This window comes from Crocodylus siamensis, chromosome 2, assembly GCF_052110815.1.
Source record: "Crocodylus siamensis isolate JL-2025a chromosome 2, ASM5211081v1, whole genome shotgun sequence".
NCBI lineage: Eukaryota > Metazoa > Chordata > Crocodylia > Crocodylidae > Crocodylus > Crocodylus siamensis.
The window spans coordinates 230,402,542-230,421,136 of record NC_143396.1 but is presented as its reverse complement, the minus strand read 5'-3'; the positions used below and the strand labels follow the sequence as shown (position 1 = coordinate 230,421,136).

At 41.9% G+C, this 18,595-nt stretch overlaps 1 protein-coding gene across 1 annotated transcript in view; it reads right to left on the bottom strand.

Moving 5' to 3' along the window:
- Positions 1–6,016: 6,016 nt before the first annotated feature.
- Positions 6,017–18,595, bottom strand: part of LOC149871843 (cytosolic phospholipase A2 epsilon-like) — a 52,204-nt gene continuing 39,625 nt past the window's right edge. Inside the window, exons 17-21 of the mRNA XM_090034642.1 lie at positions 16,344–16,451; positions 13,920–14,108; positions 11,495–11,661; positions 8,267–8,453; positions 6,017–6,240 (exon numbers count right to left, since the gene is read on the bottom strand). Of these exons, the coding sequence (XP_089890768.1) occupies positions 6,017–6,240; positions 8,267–8,453; positions 11,495–11,661; positions 13,920–14,108; positions 16,344–16,451 (875 nt within the window). The remainder of the gene's footprint in view (positions 6,241–8,266; positions 8,454–11,494; positions 11,662–13,919; positions 14,109–16,343; positions 16,452–18,595) is intronic.

The window sequence follows — 18,595 nt, the reverse complement described above, 5'->3', positions numbered from 1 at the left end:
CAAATAAATCACTTTCCTTTGGAGAATAAAAAGATTTCATGTTTGAGCCACATTGCAGCTAAAATTGGCAACAAGAAGAAAACTGCTAAAATACAACCTAATGGAGATTGCATGGGAGTAATGCACAGAGGGATAGATGTTACAGGATCTGAATGCCTGCACAAAGCTCCAGGATGGAAGACCAAACTGAGCACAGGATGGTACTGGGATATTAAAGAATGACAAAAGTCTAGCCTTTGTGCCATTCTTGGGCCTCTCTTCTATCACTGCCGCATCAGGTCGTAGAGAGTAAATAGAAAACATGGCTGCTCTTCTCCGTATCACTCCATCTGCAAGTGTTTGAGTGTACATTGGCTCAAGTAGGACTGTCTCACTGGCTGCCTATGGGCCACATGCAGCCCACAAGGCATTAAGTTGCAGGCTCTGGGCATCTGCTCAGCCACAGCTCCCTCTATTGCTTCAGCTGCTACAGCAGCCAAAGGCCCTGGGATTCCCCTCCTCCTCCAGCAGCTGCTTTCTGCCACTGCCAAAGGGTGGGGCAGTGCCGCATGGCACTGGGAGCAGAGGGTGAATCCAGAGCTGCATGCTGCAGATGTGGGAGTAACTGCACAGTGCAGCAGTAGGGAGGGGTCCATGCAGGCATGTGGTGCAGTGAAGGTGGAGAAGGGACCCTCATCTGCATGGTACACTGCTCAGGGGCTCATGGCCCACCCTGCTGCAGTCCATGCAGCCCCCAGCCACTTCGAATTTAGATAGAACTGGGATAAGGACATGGTGAGAGGAGGGAAACAGACTGAAGGAGACCTCGTTCCCCTTCTATGTTATATACTCTGTTAAATACTAATGGACAATACTTCATCCCAAGCATATGTACACTGAATGCTAATGCTAACGCCTAAGAATGCTTTACTCAACAACTATACTAATGCTGTTACACTCTTTCTCTTTCACAACCATAGTATCACATGAAAATGTCTTAGTCACTCTATCCCAGGCAAACTTGACTACATGATTAACTATATGATTAAGATTACATTAACATCCCACAACTCTGTACTTACATAGCTACCATGCATGGATCCTGTTTGTCTTGTATCCATACTATACTATGTAAAAGTCTTCATTTTAACATTTTCTTGATTGCTTAACCACAGGCTACCCATGGAACTGCTCAGCATTGTTCTCTCTGTTGGCAGCAATTTCTTTTCTAAATACAAATATTTATTCAGATAAAACACTCAATACACACAAAGTGAGTGGACAATTGACAAGTGCATATGGTAAGCATAGAACAACTATTTCCCTATGTGATATCTGAGGCTCTCTCCATTAGCATATTTCCTCTGTTCCCCATGTGTACACATTTGCCTTTGTACTATCAGGTCTTCCTATGTACTGGTGACATTTCTAATTAAAGATTCGTTTATATTTTTATTTTTTACAAAAATGATTGGTTATTACAGGTTTTGTTATCTAGAAAAGAGTGGGGAAGAGAGAGAGATCTACTTGGATGAACAAGTACGTTAAACAGCACATTAAGAGCAGTAGTGTAACAAAGGGGATGTTGGTGTCACTGGGCATAACCCTAGGTAACTCAGAGGGATGGAAGACCACGAGTGTCGATGAAGCCCCTCTTTTCTAGGCCCAGGCGAGCCAGGGCCCCCCCTTGCCCAACCTTTGTAACCCTTTCTCTGGCTCCTGTAATCTCCTGTCCTTCTGGAAAACAGGCAAGCTGAAACTGTTATCTGTGGAATGCAAGGGCATCGCTCAGAGAGAGAAGGGAGGAGGGAAAGGGGGATGAGGGGGGGCCAGCTAGTGGAAAACTTCTGTAGAAATGACCAAGTTATAAATATACACTGTTGCAAGGCTAGGCGCGCAGGATTTGAGACAAAACAGTCTCCCTGCATCTTTTACTCGAGCTCAAATAAACCCTGTCTACTTCTCCCCCCAGTGTGTTTATTTGGCGCGACGCACACTGGGCAACGAACCCAATTGTTGCCTCCCTCGGGCACCTTGTGCCGGCAACAGGGAGATGACTAGAGCACCAGCCCCAAGTCCGGACCCAGATGAGAGAGACAAGCAAAAAGAATAGAAGTGTCTGTGCTGCTAGACCACCCACTGCCACACCACTAAAAGTGCTGCCCTGTGCCTTGCTGCCTCTCAGGGCACTCACTCAGGCATCATATTCTGCCTCTGATTAAGTGTAAGCAGAAAATCTACAAGGAATTGAAAAAGAAATTGATCAGTAGAGAGAGAAAGATCTGCCAATGGTCTCATAAATAAAGTGAGAATAGCCAAAGGTGCAGCTCAGTTAGAAAATAAGTAGCAAGAGCTTCTTCAGTCACACAAAAAGGGAAGTAGGAAGTCATAATATACTGAAGATGTGGGGCAGGAAAGGTAATCTTGGTAAAGCACAAGTACCAAACAAATACTTTATCACCATTAGTCTTCAAGTCAAGATTAAAATATAAAAAGGGAGATGGAAGGGCACCAAATGGAAATGATACAGTTATGGAAATTACCCCATCTGAAGTAGAAGTAAAATTTAGGTTGCTTATTGTGACAGATTGAGGGGGTAGGGGCATGAATAATCTCCACCCAAGAATAATAAAGGAACTGGCACATGAAATAGAGATTCCTGTGGCATGGGTTTCCAACGAAGCTGCCACTGAAGAATAGTACCCCGTGGCTGAGCCTACATGAGCAGTCAACTGCATAGTTGTCACTGTACAGTTATTTTAGTACTTGCTTCACCAAGTACTAAATGACTGTACAGTGACCGGCGTTCTGTGCAGTCCCATTCCTGCACAGTTATTTTTAGAAGCTACTGCACAGTTGCAACAAGCTACTGTGGCATAGCTCATTGCTACTGCACCATAGTGTCTCATGTTGATGCACCCAGTAACTGGGAATTAGCAAATGCAGTGGCCCTCTAGCTTGATTTCAATATTATGCCAGGTCTTAAAACAAATATCTAACTAAAATCAAAGATATAGGGTAAACAGAAAATGGCACAGAAATGCAACATGACTTTATCCAAGGAAAATTGTGTCATACCAATCTAATTTCCTTCTATGGAAGAATATCTTCTTAGACAGTGTCAAGGCAACAGACTACATTTATTTAGACTTTAAGCAAAGATCTGGCACCGTGTCCTCATGCAAAATTATTAGCCAAACTGGAGAGGCTGGTGACTAATGCTGAACTGGATAAATTGGTTAAAAAGAAAACTACAGTAAATCATACTGAAAAGTGAGTTATCAGGTTCAAGAGCATTTAATAGGAGTGTTCCTCAAAGACTGGTATTGGGGCCTATCTTGTATGATATTTTCATTAGTGACCTTGGTACAGGAACTAGATGTGATTTTATTAAATTTGTGGATGTCACTCAAAGTGAGGGTGACTGGCAATCCAGAGGAGGATTAGATTATTACAGAGGAAGACCCATTCCATGAAGCAAGAGAACTGGCATGAAGTTTACTAGTATGGGCTGTGAAGTCATTCAGTTAAGAACTAACACGTATTTTGCTATAAGATGCAGTGTACCAAACCCTACAACCCCAGGAATTGGTACAGGGAGCCAGCAAGGGAAGTTCCCAGTTTTATATAAGGGCTGCTGGGGATTAGGGTCACATGTCAATCAGTTAAGGAGAGGGGGACAGACACAGGTAAATAAACATTGACATTACGGTACATATACTTAGGATCTGGGTAACAGGAAGTAAACAGTGACAGTGTGCTGAAATCACCCAGGAACAGGTAACCAGTAGAAAATATTAACACCATGATCTGTACACTTGAGAACCTTAACACACCCCCCTCCCACCCCACCCCATTTCCAGAGGGCTCCAGACCAGTTTCTGGTCTCATAAAATGCTTAAGTGCCATCTGCCCAGGCTCCACATCTGAGTCCTGCTCCTGCAGGTTGTAGCCCTAGCTTCACCACTCATTCCTAATCTCTAGCCATGAATCTCCCTCACTGCTGCAGCCACCCACACTCCGACGCTGCTCCTTCCACGTCCTCCTGCTGCCTTCTGGGAGTTTGATGCAGTGCATGATGCAGTTCATTTCTCCAGCCCTCTGGAGGCTTCTGGGCATTGTCATTCACACTGCAACATTACAGTACGTGACATTTAACATCACAGTACATTACAGCATTTTATAGACTAGAGGCAAGGAAGAGGATTTAACGAATCAGGGAGGTGATAATGAGCCATTAAGTCAATTGACTCTCCTCATGTTGCCAGAATAGAAATTCTGCTCCCTGTTCCAGGTGCTTGGGATCAAAGAGGGTTCGGCAGCTGCACCCCATTGGATCTGCCCCTAAACATACTTCCTTTTTCCTCACTGTCAGCTGATAGTTAGATTAAACTAAATGATAAGCCTGCAATTAAGAGCAGAAAGAGTGCTGCATGCAAGACAAGAAAAATATACATGCAGGTCATTCCACTAAGATCAGTGAAATAGCCAGGTAAGTGGCTTTAATCATCATTAATAGTGTGATATTTAGATTTGGAGATCCTGTTATTCTGGTGATAATCAGATGTCAAAATATAAATATTATGATATAAAGCCTTTCCCATGGACTCCAGAAACTCCTTCTCAGGAAATAGGACCTCTGTCCATCTTACTTTATAACTGGAGAAATTGTGCAGTGGCCTACACTATGTACCCAAAATTTTCCCCTTCCTTGATCTTCAAAAGCCTGCTGAGAAGTTTGTCGTAGTCCTATCCCCAAATGTCTTCAGGAGTATTAGAGTCAACTCTTTACTCTCTGGTTTTTGCAGCATCTGGTTTTTGCAGCATCAGAGTCAGAAAATGCTCCATAGTTTTGATGCTCAACTGCTGAATCCAATTAGATGACCTGAGTATATGGAACTCAGTGAAAGGAACCATTTTAAACAACTACATTTAAATTGCTATAATTTTTAATATGCAACAGTATCCAGTGTCTGTATTAGCACTTCAGCTATAGCACAGTAGATATATGTATATATAAGCCATAAGACGACCAGATTTTTAGTATTTTGGCTGTATTAGTATCTCCCTGGAGACGTTAAAAAAAGGCTATTCAGGAGAAACATAAATTAATCTTGTAAACACATGTTTTTGTAATGTAAATGTCAGAAACAGGTAAACTTTCAATCTTCACATGAATGAAGTTGATCTCATAAATTTTATTACCATGAAGAATAGTGACCTAATAGTGGAGAATTAATAGAAAAAAGTGTTGCGTGCATAAGGAAGAATTGTTACAGTGGTTCCCACTCCATCCCACTAGTCATGCAGCAGAAAATCCTAGTTATCACCCCGGTTTGCTTGAACTGCTTGGCAAGTAATCACCCAGGATAGTAGTCCATAAGAAAGATTTATTAGATGAGGAAGGGTCCATCCCCCCAAAATGCCAATGCAATGATCGCTGAACCAAGGAAACATGATGAAAAATAGATTATTACTTAAAAAAGAAATACTGACTTTACAAAAGACAACTAACCCTAATACCTTCCTTCAGTTATTCATCCTTCCTTTCAAAGGGCCAATGTCCTTTATGCCTAGTTTACTTCTCAGTACCACAAGAGGTATAAAATAGAAAAATCTACTTCACAGGTCTTTGAGCAGACATTGTCAGGTCAATGATCTTGATCTCTCTGGGCCATCTGAGCTTGGTTAAGATATTTTGACATGTCTGAAAACTTAGCATTTAAATAACAATTTCTCTACATGATTCCAGAAAAATAATAAAAAGGGCAACATTTAACAAAAAAGTTCATTAATTGAAAATGAGTTTTCCCTCACATAATTCTTGTTTTATGCTATTAGAGTTTGCACTCCCTCACACAGTCCTTAATTAATTCCTATTTTTTCTTTTGCATCCTTTGATTGGAATGAACTCAACAGAGGTATCCTATTTAAGCACATTTTCATGTATGCAATACTGGCCAATCCTCAGAATACTTTGGCTGTTCCCTATGGGAGAAAATATATGCATATCTCCTTCAAGATACTAAGATAATAATTAGGAAGATGAATGTTTTTTCAAGTTTTTCCTGCGTTCCACTGCTGTGCGCAAGGCCTGAAGAATCAAATGTTTATTATTTAGGACGTTATAGCTGGTCAGATTCAGCAACTTGTTGTAATTCTCCTCTGTGTATGTGAGCATGCCAGTAGCATATGGGGTAAACGCAGTGCTAGAAACATTAAGTTGGCCTTGTTTCATCTCCGTAGGACTGCGTTCCACGCCTGAAGAAAAAAAAAAATGCAGTTAGGTTCACCAATGAAAAGTTATTCTGATCCAGTCAAAAAGACAACAGCAGCCCAAAAAGAAGAAATGTCTCACTAGTGTCTCTGCTGATTGGGTTATGGCTAGAGCTAGTCAAGACATTTTTGCCAGGATAATTTTCCAATGAAAGACTTTTTTTTTTTTGTTTTTTTTTAAATCCAATATCTCTATTTTGCTAAATATTTTTCGCTTTCTTCAATGGTAAATGAAATGGCAGTTCCCCTCCTGCCTTCCAGCAGAAACTCAGATAGACAAGAGTATTAAGGACATGCAGCCAGAGGCTGAGCACCCCAATTCAACCAGAAAAACTGCAGCAACCAGAAAAGCAAAGAAGTGAGATACTCTGCTCCCATCCCAGCCCCCACCATCACTCCCCTCCCCCTAAGCTTGAGCTCCACAATCTCTGGTAGTTGGTATTCCCATTTTCCAGGCAGATCTAATCATATCTCCATGAGTATGTGCTAAATGTGCATGATGGGAGAGGGGAAGAGGGTGACTCTATGGGCAATTCCAACAGACCAGTCTGTGGAGTGTCATTGAGAGTTTTTAGAGAGCACTGCAAGTCCACTCTAGTCCCAGCCACAATAAATTCACCAAAAATGTGCAGTTTCAGTCATCCTGAAACTATTCACAAGTTCAACATGAGTTCACAGAGTAGTTTCAAATGGGAAAATTCAGAGGGAGAGGTCAGAAATAAAATTTCACAAAAATGAAAAAGGAAGAGGTGACCCTCCTTGTATCCAGTGTCCCAGTGATTAGAGCAATCATCTAGGAAATGCAGGACTTGCATTTAAAATCCCTTCTCTACTTAAGGAGAGATGATCCCACATTTCCCACCCCCCAAGGAAAAGTGTCCTATCACATTGATGCTGTAGAATTTTCTATTTCCATTTGAAACAAATATTTTAACATTCACTGGAATATAGATCTGAACACAGGTATCCTCCCATCTGAGTATCACCAGGTTACAAAGTCTGTCTGTCTGTCTAACTCCCCACTGCCCCTTGGCTCAGTAACTATGTACATTTTTTATACAAAATAAATCATGCCTAACAAGACCGGTTGAGGAAGCTGCACATCAGAATAGCTTACACTCTGGTTGTCAAGTCACTTCCCTGAGGAACAGAAGAACCAAATTCAAACCCACCCTCTGGCTGATGTAAGGAATTTGAACCAAGGTATTTCCATTCACAAAGATGCCTTCATAGTCAAAAGAAAAAGACAGAGAGGTTTTGAAAATAAGGGAACACTGAAAAGAGGTCACCACAGTATTTACCACACTGAATGAAAAAAACAGCCTATCCAGTGGGAAGCCCGATTCTAATGAAGAAATGAATGACAGCCCAAACAGAAAGAGAGAATTTATACTGAAACAAACTCTCCAATATCAAATATGTACAAGTTACATTTTAATATGCATGATGAATACAACACAAAATGATGCTAAAGGATGAAGAAGCTTGGAATAATGGTAGGTCTCTTGCTTTAACTGTAAATTCTCCACATCTTTCAGTTTAAGATTTTTCAATTTGATATAAATAACACAACCTCACAAGAGCAGCTTTGTCACAGGAAGAAAACAAATATAGAAACCATGCCTCAGAATGAAGCACTTATACTCAGTGGTAGTATAAGCCATAAGTGAATGTCACTCAGGTTACTTTTGTGCTTGGTCAATAGGGGACAGGACTCTATTATGCAAATAGAGAGCTTAGCTAGAACTAGAGTGGCTCATGCTTCTAGCTCTGGAGTTCCCAAATTCAATCCCTGGTGTGCTGGCCAGAAGGCAGTTGTCATAACAGGACTGACTTACAAGTGGTAACTTAGCCAGTGAAGCAGTTTGCCACATTAAAATGACCAATTGAGTAGAAAGGTGAATCAAATAAGAATATGAAGTGCATTCAGCAGGTAAGCTGGCCACATTGTCTTCAGTAAATTCACAAAGATGCCTTCATAGTAAATGTGTTACTACTAATGTTAACTTACCGGGTGCCTTGTATTTTTGGAAAGTATCACACACTAGTGGGAAATAAAGCAATATAGGAGCCCGTGAGCTCTCAGTATCTTCAAAGAGGTAGCACTCCTTTAGATGTTTCCTATCTTCCTCGCTCAGCACAGTTTGGGGATATGGAATTCCTTGCTCAGCATAATATTTTGCAGCCTGGTCCAGGGGCTGCATCAAGGCACAGAAGAAGTTTAGAACCAAAGGTGACATTAAAATTGAGATCTAATGTTACCAGAAATTAACGTTATATTGCACAGGATATTTTTCTGACTATATGAGAGTACTCAAGGGGGAGTCCAGTTTAAGATGCATAGATTAAAAATAGAAAAATCCAACAGGGTATTACAGTAACTGTTGATTTATTCTTTGGAGAACTCTACAAACAGCGATGTAACTGCAAAAATTGAAAGAAAGAATTACTTTAGATTTTTAAATGGTATATTTCCTTTAAAACTCCATAATATGCTAATGCATATATTTTGTAAAAAGTAAAGATTTTGTTTCTCCGGTCCTTAATTATTATTTTTGCGGGGGGGGAGGGAGAGGGGGGGGCGTAGAAAACCTTAATACATACTTTTAAAAATTAAAAATTCTAGACAGTTAAGGAGTTCCTAAAAAAGGTGATAGAAAGGGAGCAATCCAGAAAAAGTATCAAATGCTCCATAAGAACTCCATTTACTGGAGTTCATGGCACATAAAGCAGCCATGGCACATGGCCAAAACAAATGTTCAGATCATAGGTCCTTAACTTGTAATGGATGTGGTACAGATGTTCAGTAAAGCACTTTAAGTTAAAGTGCTTTAGTTTGATACCACATGCATCCAGGGTTAATTTAGATCATAAGCAGCCATTTATGTGCCATGAACATCTGTTCTGGCCATGTGCCATGGCCACTTCATCAGACCATAGGTCCATCTTGCTCAGTATCCTGTGTCATACAGTGGCATGAACCATCAAGACAATCATGAACCATCAAGATAAAATCATATGTTTTAAAACAGAAATGATATTAATTCAAGATGAGCAAAATTATCTTTAAAAAGAGATTATTTTTAAAAAGTTGAGTTTCTGGCTTGTTGGTGCCACTAGTCTGGTATAAAGGGGCCAAAACAAAGAAGAGAATCTGGTCCAGTGTTCCTTTCACAAATTGGAATTGTCAGTAATTCTACAGAGAAAGATTGAAGTACTTAATAAATCTCGCCCTTGTATTTGTGGAAGGCAGAATGTAATATTAATAAAATATTATGATGAGAAACACATTCCATTCCTATAATAGTTCAGAAGCATTTTAAACAGTAGCTACAAAATTAAGACATCTTAAAATCAGTAGTTAGGATAATTTGCATTAAGAGACATGGCTGAGACATGGCTCTCTGGACATTTAAGTTGATTTTCAGTAACTTTTGAACACAGCAGAAGCTCCAGAGAACTGGAAGAAAGTTGGCATTGTACCAAAATTTTTAAAGGATTAACAGAATGAATCAGATCATTTAAGCATGTCAGCCTGCCATTAGTCATTAGCAAAACAATAAAATATCTGGCATGCCACTCAATAAAAAATAAAAGAATCACAATATAATTAATGCCATTCAACATGAGTTTACAAAAATAAGTTTCTGGAAATCAATTTGATTTTTATAAAATTATAACGTTTTTAAAGTTAATAGAGTTGATATAATAGACTTTTTAAGCTGTTTTACTTGAAATGCCCAATATATTAAGAAACCAAAAATTAATATAAAAATCAATATGGTACATATTAAATGAATAAAATGATTACTACCTGATGGACCTCAAAGTGTAATTAGAAACAGAGGATTATTATTAAGTGGGTGAGACTAGCTAGACCTCAATAGTGACTGGTTCTTGGCCCTATACTATACAACGTTTTTACCTATAATCTAATAGGAACCATACAATTACTATCAATAAAGTCTGCAAATGATAATAATCAAGGGAGTGATACATATTGGAGAGGAAAGTTCATAAGATCATTTGGTAAATTGCTTTCAGGTAAGTAGTTTGATACTGCCAAATGTAAAGTCATATATACAGAAACAAAGGGCACATTTACATGCTCCCTTAGGGCAACCTTGTTACTGTGTTGTGCTTTAGTACTTCCAAGAGGAATAACCACCCATACTGCAGCATGCACATGGTACATGGTTAGTTTTTGCCACTACTTCACCATAGCAGCGTGCTAAAATGGGGGAGCGCACCACTACGGTGAAGTAGCTGCCAGTCATGTGTAGACTCATGTGATTGCTAGGTCGCCGTACTGCATTGTACGGTGATGTAGGACATTGCTATGGTGACAAAGGGCAACATGTAGACCTGCCCAAATACGCTAGACTGTTGTTAAAAGATGGGAGACCTGGGGATGCAGTGACCTAGACTAGAACATGGGGATTATAGTGAGCTGAACACGTGTTCTCAGAACAACTCTGCAGCCAAAAGACCTAATTTGACCCTTGGATGTATGAAGAGGATAAGATATTTTTAAATACATGTTCTAGGTCAAATAGGAGTTAATTACAGCCTGTGTTACAGTGGAAATCAATAAACTGATTGCTATTATCCATTATTAATCTATGAATATATGAAAACATACCTTTTTTTTTAATCTGTGTGATAGGGCATCTTGGGTTTTTCTGAGCAAACACTGAACTGAATGAAACTAAACCTATCCCCCCTTTCAAGTGTTCATCAAGCACTCTAAATAGGTACACTTAAATGCCAAATGAAACATTTGAACAGTCAAATGAAGCATCTACCTTCATTTCAAGGAAACCTATTACAGTTTTGTGAGGTGTCAGACACTGAAATAAGCAATCCAGATTAGTTGAGATTTCTCAGGATTTGTCTACATTCCCTAACTCCTGCTCCTGGATGCACCATTCTGAAAGCAAGCCCCATCAACTTACATTTTTTTTCAGAAAGTGATTAGATTTCTACTGCAAATGCAGAGTTCCTCTTAAGATGACACACCATCACTGGTATGGTACTTAATTTAATTAAGCATAGGATTAAGCTTCTGAAACCAGATTTCATGCCCATTTCTATACTGGAAGATCAAAAGAGTTGATCTTTTCTCAGCTCCTGGAAACATTCTGCTGCTCTAAAGTCTAGAAGTGAATATCTAATCATTTAATGCAAGATTTAGAGATAAACAGCCATTACTTTACTAGGACATCTTAAATCCTCTCACCAATGTCTGCAGTCCCCCACTGTAGTTTAAGTGAAGAATGACATCCACTGTCCTCTCTGGCCTTAGAAGTGGTGGGCAGCTAGTATTGATGAAGAAAGCAGTGTCTGTCAGCTCCAGGTAATCTGCTCTTTCGTTCAGTTCATTCGGGGAAGAATCTAACACAGTGTCTGAAAAAAAAATATCAGAATCTTATTTCACTTTACACATCCAAATGTACTTTCCAGCTGCACAACTGCCATTTTTAGCATGTATGTACAGTTTGCAATCCTATTCCACTTGCAGTACAGACCTGCAGACACCCACACAGCTACTGAGTATGTTCAACAGGCTGGGTTCTGGCTAGGAAGGTACATGACTTTATACATGCACATCTGAGTGCAAGTTCCAAAATTGCACACCAACAAAAAAGTGCCCAATTAGCTCAATAGACAAATAAAGCCCTCACCCAGGAATTGGGAGATGCCATTGCTAGCCCCCATCCCCTTCACCTAGACTGTTATTTTTCCCAGCACAGTGGTCCAATCAACAGGTCACAGGTAAGGCATTATCTATCTCTGACTCCAGCCAAGCCATAACTACACCTTGCACTTAGTGTCCATTGGATAAAATGGACAGAGATTTTCTGTCCCACTGGGAGCAAGGGACCAAGCTAGAATCCCGAGTTCTTTCCTTGCCAGAGCAACAGCCATCTCACTGAGCCACCCACCATCTAGTTTGTGCTCTTCTCTTCTTCCTGGCCCCACATCTTTTGATGTCTAGAGAAGAGACTTGATAATGCCTAAGTTGTGGCGTGGTGGTTAGAACCATCTGCTGGGAAGTTGGAAAGATATAGATTCAAAGCTCCTCTCCAGAATAAGGGTCCAGGAACCTGTGATTGCTAGTAGTACCCTAGGGTGCCTTAGGGTGTCTGCTCCAATACACTGCTCTGACACGTAGTAATTAGTGGGCTCCAGCAGCCTCCTGCGCCTTGTGTATCAGCGTCTCCACACTTCTAAATAGCAGCAGGGGTGGTTGAATTAAAGCTGGTCGAATGAACTTTAGTTCAAGCACCCCTGCCATCATTTTGACATGAAGGGACACCAATACACAAGTTGCTGTGGTGCTTTAATTAAAGCTGCTCCCTCCACCCCCAGAGCACATGCAAAAGTACCCTTAATTGCTAGGATAAAACCAGGAAGTGCTCCCTCCTCCTCCTCATCCTCCTCTGGCATCTAACACCCATTAGGGATGAGTTTTTTCCCCCTGTACAATTTTGGGACTTGTGCTTGCCCAGGTACATGCGTATGGAGCCACAAATCTGCCACTGCACAGCCTACTGTGTATGCTCAGTAACCATATGAACACATTCATGTCCACATTGTACATGCAACAGGATCATAAACTGCATTTAGTACCAGAAACAGCAGCTACACAGCTGAGTAGCTGCCACTTGGGGGCATAAAGTGAAATAGGATTCTGCCCACAATTTTCACCATAACTGAATTATGGTAGGAGCAGATCTATTGCTATCAAGGGAAAGTAAAATGAGAAGAAAAATAATTAATCCTCTACTTTTTGTTCAGCCTTTGATACACCATTCTACCCACTAGAGTTCAGCCTTGACTTCAGGGAAAAACCTTCACTGAACTAGAAGCCTTGGGGCTACATACAGAAATAGATGAAAAGTTTCATTTTAAACTGTTTTTGTTCAGCTGATGCGCAGAGCTGTGTAGACACACTTATTTTGATTTAAACTAGGCCTACTTCAATTATTTTAAATCAGATGTGTCAAACTCAAATTGGTGGGAAGGCTGTGTCCCCCGCTGTCACATGACCCTGGGCCTCACCCTGGCTCTCATCCAGGCAGCCCCAGCAGCACCCTAGGCAGAAGGCTTATACCACCACAGGAAGATCCCTGGCATGGGCCATGACAGCAGGGCTTCCAATTCTGATGGCTGCCTAAATCCTGGCTCTGGCAAGGATGTGGGCTGCCACCACATGAAGCCCCAACACTGCAACCAAAGCCAAAAGAAAAGTCCAAGACCTGAACTGACCCTGCTCCAAGGCTTGGATCCAGCCCGCAAAACATGTTTGGCACGGCTGGTTAACAAAGACTTAAGCTAATTCAAAGCAAATACTCTTGATCTACAAGGCCAGCCCTGAAGTGAAACAGGCTATACTTTTGGCCTGCCCATTTATTCAGAAAAAATAGAGCTACATTAAATCTGCTGTGGTTTTTCCAAGAAACAAGCAGGTTGCACCAAACAGATTTCATTAATGACTTTCAGACAAGTAACTTCTAGCTTAAAATAATTTGCTCAGAATTAACTTCAACTGAGAAAATGATTTATGTTTAACTAATAAAACTGATTTGTTCATCCCCAAAGATCTAAATACCAGACCACCAGCCACCTCAAAAGATGCTACCAGAATTGAGCACCATTACCTTTCCACATGCAAAACCTGTCTTTCTCCAAGTATCTATCATGCATCTGCAAACCCTTTAAGAAATTGTGATAATGTGGAAGCACCGGACGGTGTGTTATGATGTCTCGAAGAGCCTCAGAAAGGCAGCTTCTGGGGAAGAATAGGCAAGTTTTATCACCTGGTCTTGTAGGTAGAACAGGCCACTCCTCTGAGGAAGAAACAAATAGAGACTGTGTGTTTAAATTCATTTTTGAAAATATTTGCCCACAGTACCAATAACAGTGAAGAGTTCATCTCCTTGTGCGTTTTCATATTCAGAGAGCTTTTGGGCACCTTAGCACATAATTTTTAAAATAGATGCTTACTAGTGAAAACAACCCACTTCAATAAATCCCATAAGGAAGGCAGCTACAAAATGATTATATTTTCTCCCATACAACATGCACCCTTTCTCTAATATCAGCCCCCTAAAATCAGAGTACATATTTTAAGCTGAGGAGTTTTTCTGTTCTCTAAGGGAAAAGTAAGTCTGGAGGCACTGTGCATGGCTCACAGCTCCCAAGAAAGTCTTATGTTGCCTCTCTCACAGCCCTAGCTATTGGCTTTACCTTGTAGCTTGTGCCTGAAGCAGCGAGTGAGCTGCTGGTAGTATCTTGGTGAGACTTGGATACGGAAATAACACTTTATTTACAGGAAGTCATATAAAGAACTATTTACAGTAAAGAATTAACAGTCTTGCTATTGCCCTTGTCCTTCTGCAAACAGAGAGAGTGCCCAGGAAGTTTGGCATCCCAGAAGACAGTCTAGGTGAGAGATGGCATCAGGAACTTTCTAATGCCACACTTCCTGGGCACCCTATGTTCCCACGAGGACTTATTCTGTGTCAGTCAGCCACAACTGTGAAAAAAGAATCTTTTTCTACATTCTGCCTTCCAAAAACAAGGTATATGTTTTATTTGGGGATGTGCTGTATGCAAGAAGATACAGTATCAATAGCCGGTAAGTAAAGTGAGACACCAGCAACCCCAAGTTCAAATGAAAAGCAAAAGACTCTTAATCCTCACTCAGAAGGAAGCCACAGATTATTAGATGTAGAATGGAGGATGGTCTCTTGAGAGAGGCAGCTTTGTCTCCTCTCAAAAGGACTCCTGGCAACTCTCTTTCAGTTCAGGAGAATCCGCAGTGACAACACATCATGAACATCTCATGCTAAATGCAGAAGTTCAAGAAGGCCCTGGCGGAAGTGCTCTACCACACTTTACTGAAAGTGCTATAAATTGGAGCAGGAGCAAACATAACAGATGCTCACAATTTGGTGTGTGGGTGGGTGGGGGCTCTCAGCTCAGAGCCTGCCTGCATCAGCAATGGCTGGGGTGGGAGAGAGGATGAAGAACATTGTCCTTCCCTGCCCTAAGGCCTCCAAACATCTTTCTGACTGGGGTCTCGGAGGGGCAGGTCCATGCTGCAGGGGGGCTCCTTCCGCCCCTCCCCTAAGCCTCTTGACAGCTGCAGCCAACAGCTGCAGCAGAGCTGCCCAGCTAACTTTCTGGTACACTGAGAACTGGGGCCGGGGTAGGAGAAGGAAGCTTTCCTGCTCCGTGTACCTAGCCTGGCTCCTCCCTAGACCCCAGCCAGGAAGGTACTGGGAGACTCCTCATGGCAGGGGGTGGCTCCCTTCCCCCCCCCCCGCCCCAGTTCCCAGCAGAGCAAAAAGCTGAATGGACAGTCCCATGCTGTAGCTGCTGGTTGCTGTTGTCAGGACACTGGGGCAGAGGGGAAGGGAGTCCCCCTGCCATGTACACCCAGCCCACCCCTCCAAAACCCCAACCAGCAAGCTGGGGGGGAGGTCCTGGCAAGGAGGGCTCTATTCCCCTCCTCACACCTGGCCACACAGGGAGGAGAGAGCCTTTTCTGCCTCCTCCCTGTGACAGCCCAAAGGCAGGGCTGAGCCAGTACTCATCATCAGGAACAGACAAGCACTGGCCAAGGCTAGTGGGCTGCCCAGGAAAGGGTCCCTGGCATGCCAGGGAATGCAACCTACTTGTAATGGATGTGGTACAGACATTCGGTAAAGCACTTTAACTTAAAGTGCTGTAGTCTGATACCATGTCCATCCAGGGTTAATTTGGAGCATGAGCAGCCATTTCTAAAGTGCTTTATGTGCCATGAACATGTGTTTTGTTATGGTTGTAAAGCACTTTCTGAGTGCTTAAAGTTCAATAAGCATAATATCTGTATTTATCCTCAGGAGACTGCCTCCTGAGACTACACAGCAATGCACAATATTGATTTTTCTGCAGCCCTCATACCCAGAATCTGAGCATTCCTCAGCCATAGAAAGGGCATAAAACCCAAATCCTTCAAAACTGGGGGTTTTCCATGTCAGATGGGTTGTGGGGTAATTGTTAAAGAAACCAAAAGGAAAGCTAAAACAATATCTTACCAATAACATGCATTTTGTTTCGGGTCCACCGATGCCAAAAATCCTCTGAACAACCTGAGAAGTACAAGGCATCCAGAACACTCTGTGAAAATATATTACTCCACATGCCTGAAAAATAGAAATTAGACAGAAAATAGTATTTAGATTTTTAAAATGCAACTGCAGGAATTCATTCAGATATCTCCTGTGACATATGTAAAAATTAACACTATACCTTGTATTCTTAACTTTGAGCTTGTTTAATTTCAGTCTAATTTTTGGTTCATCTAATTCCAGAGTTTCCAAATTTGTCAGGGAGTGGAGGGAGTCTTAAAGTCTTTACAGCACCATGCCTATACTCAACACTATATAACCATTTATAAAGTAAATTCCTGCCAACAGTATCCTGGGACTAGATTTGCAAAAGTACATCTCATTTCAGTGAAAACAATATGTGCATGTTTTTGGAAATCCCATTCAATCTATCTGCATCTTTAAGAACCTTTGAAATCTGGCCCTTACAGTTTAATGCAAACATGATGACACAAGAGATGACAATGAACTGTCACGGAAGCAAGTGTGAGGAAGACAAGGTTCCTATGAGAGCACAAGAATAAGAGACTAATGCTGCAAACACTCATAGCTAGTTTTCTCAGTGAGAGATTGAGCTAGTTGATCTGTTGTACTTTTTGAAGTTTGAAAACACATTGTAATTCATACTGTCTATCACGGTGAGAGTGTCCTCCATCCACACTGCCACTCTCATTCTTATCTTTCTTCACTGACAGTACTCTTCCACTGCTGTTTTGCCAAGACTTTCTTAATTCCCCCTTCATTATTATTTAATTTTATTATTTAACTCCTCAGAGAGTTTCATCATATTGCGTATATAAAAGGTGCTAATTACTAAGGAAAATAAAGTTATATGCATTTCTGAATCAGGAATGATTCAACTGAATGTAATTAAGCTTGACCAAATAAAATGTGGAGAAGAGAACGAGATCTCTTGTTTTAGGGGAAAAAACTCAATATAGTGTATTCCCTCAAAACAAATACTGTAGTATTTAGCTTTGCTGATGTTTATGAGATTACATTCAAAGCTACATTTATTTATCGTGGTTAAAAATCTATTTAAACCCGTTAGAAAGATGAAGAACTAGGACACCTACTGCTGATTCAGACATGGCATTTTTTACATTTTCTGGCAGATAAGACCGCACTGGAACTGTAAGACACACGGGCTGCATCTACATGAGATGCTGACTGTGCAGTTGTTACTGTGCTTGTGCGTACTTGTATAGACAAGTACTAAATGCCTGCACAGTAACTGGAGCTACTGCACAGTAGGGCTGTGAGAAGCTTTGGTCCATGATTCATTTCAGCAGAGATATGGCCCGATTCAGTGGCCAAATCTCCAACTCCAAATCGAATCAAAGGACCCTTTAATCTCTCCGAATTGATTTGGAGAGATTCGGAAAAATTCAGCGATTCGGACGTAAACACAGCTTTAAATGTTTTTTCTACATACCTCTAGGTAGCAGGGTGTCACAGGGCTCTCAGGCACTCTGCGACTGGGAGCAGAAGTGGCTCGGGAGAGACCCCTAGTGTTGGGAAGAGGGAAGCGCAGCTGCCAGTCATCAGGTCTGTGCAGGTGCTGGTTGCCCTAGCAACCGGGGAAACCTAGGGACAGGAAGGGGTGGAGCTTAGCCCTTCTTAAGCCCAAGCAGAAGGCTAGTATGGAAGTTCCCCTCTGGCTGCCAAGGGAGGAGGAACTCAGCCAGAACAAAGGGGAGAACTCTGATGGCTGGAATAGCCCTGGGCTCTTGCTGGGGGTTGATGTGCGCTCGCGCTCTCCCTCTCTCTGGTAGGGTGAGATGTATACCCTGACCCGAATGGTCAAGCTGCTATGTTGGGGCTCGGGGTTTTGTGTTTTGGGTTATAGCCAGTTGGCTTATGGTTTGTGTTTGTTTGTATGGTACCAGAGGACCGGGTGAGGCTGTAGGGGTGAGAGGAGGCCTCACGGGAGCACCCCAGTAATCTGGGGGTGCCCTGTGGGGCACAGTGAGCAGTGCCGGGTAGGCATAGCTGTTTGCGCCGGTGTGGCACGGTGTTGAGGGGTATTGACCCCAGCCCTGCTGGGCGGCTGCACAGAGAGAAACCCCAGGAAGGGGCAGGGCACATTGACCCAGCTCTGGAGCTAGGGGGCAGCAAGGAGCCCGGAGTTAGGGGGCAGTGAGGAGCCCCAAGAGTGAGGAGGGACGGCAAGTGCCCCG